General features: G+C 39.6%; 1 protein-coding gene across 1 annotated transcript; it reads right to left on the reverse strand.

Moving 5' to 3' along the window:
• Positions 1-2,650: 2,650 nt before the first annotated feature.
• Positions 2,651-3,004, reverse strand: LOC103212457 (histone H2A-Bbd type 1-like). The gene has a single exon (XM_007958430.1). It carries the CDS (start codon positions 3,002-3,004, stop codon positions 2,651-2,653), a length of 354 nt encoding a protein of 117 aa, XP_007956621.1.
• Positions 3,005-7,746: the final 4,742 nt, after the last annotated feature.

Raw genomic sequence — 7,746 nt, forward strand, 5'->3', positions numbered from 1 at the left:
AATGCTCACCCTGCATGCTTCATCTCAGAGAAGAAACGGAATCTGAAAGAGCCTAGGAAGTCTGCTTCTTAGAAGAGTCATAGGGACCACTCTATGCTGCCCACCGCTAATGACCTGACCACACATCATTGCTGCCTCCCACACGGTTCACCCCACGCTGTGGCATGTCAGGCCTTTAATAAATTCCTCCTTGATGCTGCACAGTGAAGTAACCAGAAGACCATGTTCAATGCTACCATCAGCCAGAGCCATAAGCCAGCATATGCAGTTCTACAAATATTGGACAGGAATTCAACTAACGTGCTAATTTCTTAGTATAATGATTAATTCCCTGACATTACCTACCTTGGAGGCTGAAGGATACTGTAATATGAAAAACACATGATGTGGACACAAAAGCAGCTCACTTCTGGGATGGGGGTGTGATGTTGGTTCTATTGTGTTATCAGCTGAAGGTGAATTTCCAGCCGTAGTTGGGGAAAAACCTGCCTTCCAACACAAATGAACAGAAGAGTTGAGCTTGGCTAGTGCTAGGCATGCTTCATGGCTCTATAACAAATCACAAATGTGTGAGGTGAACAAGAGACAATGAGGGTTCTGTAAATATGAGGTTTAATGGGCATCATGTGGCAAGAGGATTTTCTTGGATTTACACAAGCACATACTCCAAGGAATGCCACACATGATCCTGACACTGTTTCCTCCATTCTCAGGGCTCTCCTGTGAAATAGGCAAAGGCCCAGCCAGGTCCTTCTGCTCTGACAGGTGGTGGAAGGAGGCAGGGCGAGGGTGTGTCACAAGGCCATGGAAAGCAAAGGAACCCTGTCTGGTCCCTGATCTACTCTGTCTTCTGCCTCTGCATGGCTCTCTCATCTCTCCACAAGTTTCCACAGGGGTGAGTTTCCCAGACATGGACCCAGACATCCAATAGTCATGTGAGAACCAGGCCCAGCCACACCAAAGCATCTAGTGTGTACAAAAGAAATGCAAGTGTTTACTGAGGGTCTATCTTGTGCCAGGCTTGGTACTAAGCAGCAGTTTACAGGCACATCGTGATTTAATCCTTATGAGACCTGAAGATGGGTGAACTCCTATTATCCGCATTTTACACATGAGAAAACTGCTGCTCAGAGGGAATAAATTAAAGCCAAAATCATGTGCCCAGTGAATGGGGACTTGTATCCCTAAGCCAGGTCATGTGACTCCATTGTTCACGTTGGCTGTGCAGACTCTTCAAGGCTCCATCTTTGAAAAGATGAGGAGGCCACAGAAGGTGGCCCTCAAGTGTGTGATGAACAGGTGACAACCTCAAATGCTGACTCTTGTAGGGAGGGGTTAGATTGCTACAACCCTTGATGTAACACTTGTTTTTTTTAATTAACACAGCACAAAACAGATTTGATATGAATCTGTGTCTTTAAGTCTATCACCCGGGACAGGATTTATTTAGGATACACAAATACCTCTTAAAAAAGGAACTCTGGTGGTGCATTGTCGAAGGTATTTGACTGCTAACCAGAAGGTTGGCAGGTCAAACCCAGCAGCCACTCCATGAAAAGAAGATGGGGAAGTCTACTTCTGTAAAGATTTACTGACTCAGAAACCCAATGGGGATCTCTATGAGTGAGAATTGACTCAATGGCAGTGAGTTTGTTTTTTTGTTTTTGAATGACTAATGATATTGAGCACCTTAACAGCAACAAAAACAAACAAACAAAACATGTCATTAGCCACTAATAACTCTTTCACTCTATCAAATATATAGTTAGATAAATAAAGAGTTTCATCTGAGAACAGTATTTTCCATTGTATTTGAATGAAATTGTTTATAACTAATTTCAGGGATATTTAAGAGCTGTTGGTAGCTGCCTGAATTACATAATTTCACTATTTAACTTACCACTGTCTAAAAGAGAGCACAGAATAATGCATTCCTCAGTAAGAATCTAAGATAATAATCCCTGCCTCAAGTCCTTTTGTGGCATGAAGCAGGGAATAAATAATATATGAAATCAACATGACCATAATTCCTTTTATGTACGTTTACTTATTGTTTCCCCCATCACTTCTCATCTTCATGTAAAAGCCCTGTTAAGTTCATGACAACCTATATGCCTCCCTCTCTACTCCACCCCCATTGCCATCATTTTCTGACCATTAGACATTCCCTATCATGAAGAAAGCCTTCCATAGCTCAGTCATGGTCTTCAGTTCCATCCCAATTCCTACCATAACTCTGAGGACTTCACCATACCAAGGAGGCCCCCACCCAACATCTTGGCCTTACTAGGCCTTGACCTCCCCAAAACCAAAGAGGAAATCTCCTCTACCTCCCCCACCTCAGCCACCTCAGCCCACCCAGGGCCTCTCCCTCCACTATCACCTTTAGGAATTGCCCCTCTCTGAAATCACTGATTCAACCAGCTCATGCTGACCACCCACTTCTATCAGGGAGGTATCTACCCTTGGATATTTCCCAGACGACTCCAACTCAAAATGACAGGAAATGAGAGGAATCAAAAGTTCCTGGATGCAAACCCTTTAATAGCATTTGCTGATGGTAACAGTGTGAGATAGCTTCAGTTGTCAGCAGTTTGAGGCCTGGATGGGGCTGTGAGGGCTCCTGCCAGCTTCTGGGACTTGAGCATCTTCATTTCTTTTTAGATCGGGGCTTCTCATCAACCTCTGACTTGATTGCATCATCCAAGAGGCAATTGAGCTGCGGGTTTCTGTCCATTGCCCTCTCCAGATGTGCTGGGGTGATGCGTATCCTGTGGTTGAGTTGGGCTTCGTTGCTTGCCAGCTCCAGGATGTTGGCGGTCAGGTACTCGAGAATGCCAGCGAGAAAAACGGGTGTGGATGAACGCAGGCGCCGGGCATAATTCCCTTTCCTCAGGAGACTGTCCATCCGGCTCACAGGAAACTGCAGCTCTGCTCTTGTGGAGCGGGAGAGAGATGGCCTCTTACGTTTAGATGAGCTCCGAGAGCGTCTTTGCCCAGCCATGATGCTTATTCACTGGGTTTGGCTCTAATATGCTCAGCTTGATTGTCCCGCTGGCCTGGGACTCTGAAGAGATCTGTGTTCATTCTGACATAATATATTCCTGAGCGCCAGTCCCTCATTGGTCAGGGATCTGCCTTTGTGACACCTGGACTTGTGATGTCATCGGTGTCCACTGGCTCTAATCAGGCCTGGGCCTAGAAACGTCCATGGTAGGAACCTGGTCACACTAATGACTGGATTCTCTTTTTGAGGAAAGTCTTTCTAATTGTCTTTAGCATTGTAAAAAGAAATGTGGGTTTCAGTGAAAACTGCATTGTCTAGAAGACACTACTCCAGGTTACCTGATTCTAGCCTTGTACTGTCCCTAGATCTTTCACAGCTCCTTATAAGTTGTAGAATATAGATAGACATGCACAATGTCTTGATTAGTAGAGGTCCAATCATCTCTCCTCTTATGTTGTAATAAAATCATTTTTGCCTCTATTTACATATTCATTTCAATATGTCTGCATCTAATCTTTGGATTCTTTGGTGGTCTGGTTTTATATCTACCCATTTCCTCATGAGTTAAATGGAATCATTTAACACATGTTTATTTCACATTTCTATGAGTGTTAGGATTTTACCCTATTTAAAAAATATCTTTTTTTTTAAAATCTTTTAACCATTTAGAAAGTCACCCAAGATACCCTTTTCATAAGTTACCTGTCAGAGCCAGGTAAACATGGTCAACAGAGAAGTGTACCTCATGCTTGGTTAAAGTTCGATAATGTGTTTTCATGGCTCTCCTAGGTAAATCCAAAGCACCAATAAAACTTTGTTGACTTTCTGTTTTTCTCATAGTAATTTCAAATTTAAACATTGGATTATAACTTATCTTCTCTATTTATTTTGTGTTTTTGTTTTGGTTCATTTATAGTGAATAAGTTATTCCCCATTGTTGACAGCAGTGATTGGGAATTTGGTTTTATGGTGTGACCATTTGGAGATGTCTCTAAATGGATCCATGGTTTATAGATACCTAGTCTTTGTTGGGAAGGAAGGTTGGGCAATCTACTTCCGTAGTGATACTGCCTCAGAGACCCAAGGAGGGGTCGCTATGAGTCAGGTCTGACTCCACGGCACATAACCACCACCACCACCAGTCTTTGTTGGGTGGGGAAATGATAGAGAATCTGGTTTGTCGATCTTTTTTTGTTTGTTTGTTCCTCTACACTTGAGCTAAAATTAATGTACAATTTCATGCCTTTCAGGAGGAGAATAAAACTATTTGGTGTCTGAGATGCAGAGTTTTTCTGTCTGTGTTTATTCTTGATCCATGGCTGAAACTGTAGAACTGAAGCTTTCAGTGCTGTTGTTCTGTGACTGTATGCAATGTGGCTCTAATTCAGAAACACATTCACCTCTGATTGTGTGTGTATGATATTTTCCTACATCTGGGGAGTATTAATATGATAGATTTTAAAGTCTCTTAGATCAAGTGAGCTCTGTTGTCATTAGCATATCTAGATAAATAATTGTTTAAACAAATTAAATATTCCTAAAGTTCCTTGAAAATAAAAATTTTGAACTATGATAATTTAAATGAGCTACATTTGAATAATATATATTCTCTCAGAAACCAAACCAGAACCATTTTAAGAATTCAAATTCATATAATTTTTGTAAACTATGACAAACCATTTTCACATTTTGGATTTAATGAAGACAACTATGTCTTCTCTGATTCACTCATGTTAAATATAATACAAGTGCACATTTTTATGCTACTTTGATTAAATTTTTCCTAAACTTGTAATAGTTTATTGAGCACATAACTAGCATTACTTAACGTTTAAGATTGTGAAAAACAAAAATTTTTGTTTAACCAAATCGAATCACTGTTCTGATAAGGTATTATTTACAGAGTAACAACAACAACAGGAAAATGAGGTGCTATGCCATGTCAGCTTGATGATAATTCCCAACACTTTTAGATAACTTAAAACCTTGAACTGATATTATATTAATTAATGGACATTCATTGGATGCCTAGATCATTTCTAAGTAAGATAGAATACTGAAACATTAATTAATCAGAATAATTTTAGTTCATACACTTTTGCTTCTTAATTGTATGTACTACAAAGGAGCTCTGGTAGCATAGTGCCTAAGGCACTTGACTGCTCACCAGAAGGCTGGCAGTTCAAACCTACCAGCCTCTCCTCGGAAGGAAGGTTGGGCAACCCTACTTCCGTAGTGATACTGCCTCGGAAATCCAAGGAGGGGTTGCTATGAGTCGGGGCCTACTCGATGGCAAACAACAACAACAACAACAACAGCAAAGCAGCTAGATCTTTGGTTATGTTCATTTCTGCCACATAGAGAAGTTGTATAAGGGTGGTATGCAGCTGAATAAAGTTGGATTAGTTGTATTTGTGAGCTATGCTAGTTTGCAAGACTGAAAGAAATTCATAACTACACACTCCCTAGTTTTCTCTGTTAAATAAATACAAAGGAATTTGCTTAAAATTAATACATATGAATGAGACTCTACTAGGAGTCTCAAGATGATGACACACATTTTATGTTGTTTTGATTCAGAGCAACAAAGAGAATGTCTCTGTCCTGAAGTGAGATCACCTGTTCTTCTAGTATGGGAAAGATGGTGAAGGAAACTATCTATCTGAATGAGTATAGACAGCTGTAGAAGATTTGCAGAAAGTGAATCTGAAAAGGAACACAAACTTGTGTCAAAATTTTGCCAAATCTCAGTTTTGATGGGTTTAGTAAAAATTTTTCATAAAGACTTTTCTGATCTTTTAGAACCTAATATTATATTGATGCAAGTGTGTAGTTTGTTCTCTGTGAAACTGACAAAGTTCTCTTGGAGTATTGGTCTGCTCTAAATAAAATATTATGAAAGGTTATTCTTCACCTGTTTCTTATGGCTGCTGTAACAAATGACTACAAAAAGTGTGCCTTAAAATAACACTACTTTATTCTTTTAAAGGTCTGAAGTTCATAAGTGTAAAATTGGATTCACTGGGCCAAACTTAAGGTGTCAAGATGACTGTGTTCCCCCTAGAGCCACTAAGGAAGAATCCATTCCTTTGCCTTTTCAAGTTCTAGAGCTGCATTCCTTACATTCCTTGGATCTAGCCCCTTCCTCCATCATTAAAACCAGGAGTGAATCATCTTAGTTCAGTTGTCACATTGCCTTTTTCTTCTATAGTTAAATCTTTACCTCCCTCTTATAAGAAAACTTGTAAGTACATTTAGAGCCAAACTGCACAATTCAGGATAATCTCCCCATCTCAATATTCTTAACTTAATCACAACTGCAAAGTCCCTTTTGCTATAGACAGTAACATTAAAAAATACAGGCATCCTCTGCTTTTTGAAAATTGAATTTACTACACTTCACTTTCACAAAAAAAACCTCCATTGGTACCTATTTTCGCTAACCAAAGGAAATCCAAAGAGGATTTTCACTTTCAAGAAAAAAGGCTAAAAGCAAAACTAGCATTCAGCATTTGTTTGCAGTAAGCTGTTAAAGAGACAGCATGCACCCCTAGCAGCAAGAGTGATGTCATCATTCTTCTTCCCCAGGAACTACACTGTACATACATTACTTCTACTACACATAGGCTGTGTATTGATCATATTCCCTTTCTCACTATATGTTAGAGTTATTTTAGGTTTCATGTGTCATTTGGTATGATTTGGTAGGGTTTTTTTTTTGGGGGGGGGGGTCTTGGAATCCTCAAAAAATTTTTCTGTATAATAATGGTAATTGCTTCTTTACTTCTTGCCATTTTGGTTTATGAAAGGTTTCATAGGAATGCATTATTTTTGCATAGTGGAGGAAACCTTTACCTGGACCGGTCTTGAATATCTTTTGGGGCCATTATTCAACTTACCACATCACCTTATACATAATCTGCCCATACAAAATAGATTCTCTATTTCACCAGAATATACCTTTGTTCTGACTTTATCATGCCTTTGATTATTCCCTTTAAAATAAAAGAAACAAAAGTTGCATGTTTCTAAATGTCTTAAAGACTTTTGTACGTTTAGCTAAACATTCTTCTGGACTTTGGGATATCATTGTCGTCTACACAGCCCTGATCAGGTCTGGCTCTAACAGAGATCCAGATAGAAACCTGGCTCTTGTAGGTAAATCAAAAGTGCAAGTAGAATTTTGTTGATTCTCTTTTTTATTCCTCTCCTTTTAATTTTCCTCTTTACTAATTTGTTTTTCCATTTTATTTTTAGTTCACTTACAGTGGGGAGCAGTTGTGGGCATTCTCATTCCATAAAGGAGAAAGTAGAAGGAAGAAAGTATTGTCCAAGCAACTGGGGGAAACTCCATTAGATTTCATGACTTGGGAGTAATCCTCTTTGGCTCAAGGCTCACTCTGATACCATGACTCTACCTTCAGGACTCACATCTCTGCCCTCTGGGCCTAGGCTATGCCCTTGGAATCATCCTTTCCTTTGTTTTTAATGATAGCACATGTGTGAAGATGAGTAGTTTTATCAGCCTGTTTCCTCTTTGTAGAATTTTGGGATCCACAGTTTTTTTTTCAATTTCATCCTTTATCTGTCCCTTTCAGATCAAGGTGACAGTATTTCTGGTGTTATAACACTCTCAAAAACCTTGTGAGTTTCCCATGTCTTTCCTGGGGAGTCACAGCAATAGATAACAAACTTTTCCACACATTTCTTACAGAAAATCTGATGCCTATTCCTGGATT

This window comes from Orycteropus afer, unplaced genomic scaffold (genome assembly GCF_000298275.1).
Source record: "Orycteropus afer afer isolate SDZICR_OR568_19922 unplaced genomic scaffold, OryAfe1.0 scaffold00967, whole genome shotgun sequence".
Taxonomy (NCBI): domain Eukaryota; kingdom Metazoa; phylum Chordata; class Mammalia; order Tubulidentata; family Orycteropodidae; genus Orycteropus; species Orycteropus afer.

Coding starts and splice junctions, on each gene's coding strand:
- LOC103212457 (XM_007958430.1), bottom strand. CDS start 3,004: ATGGCTGGGCAAAGACGCTCTCGGAGCTCATCTAAACGTAAGAGGCCA.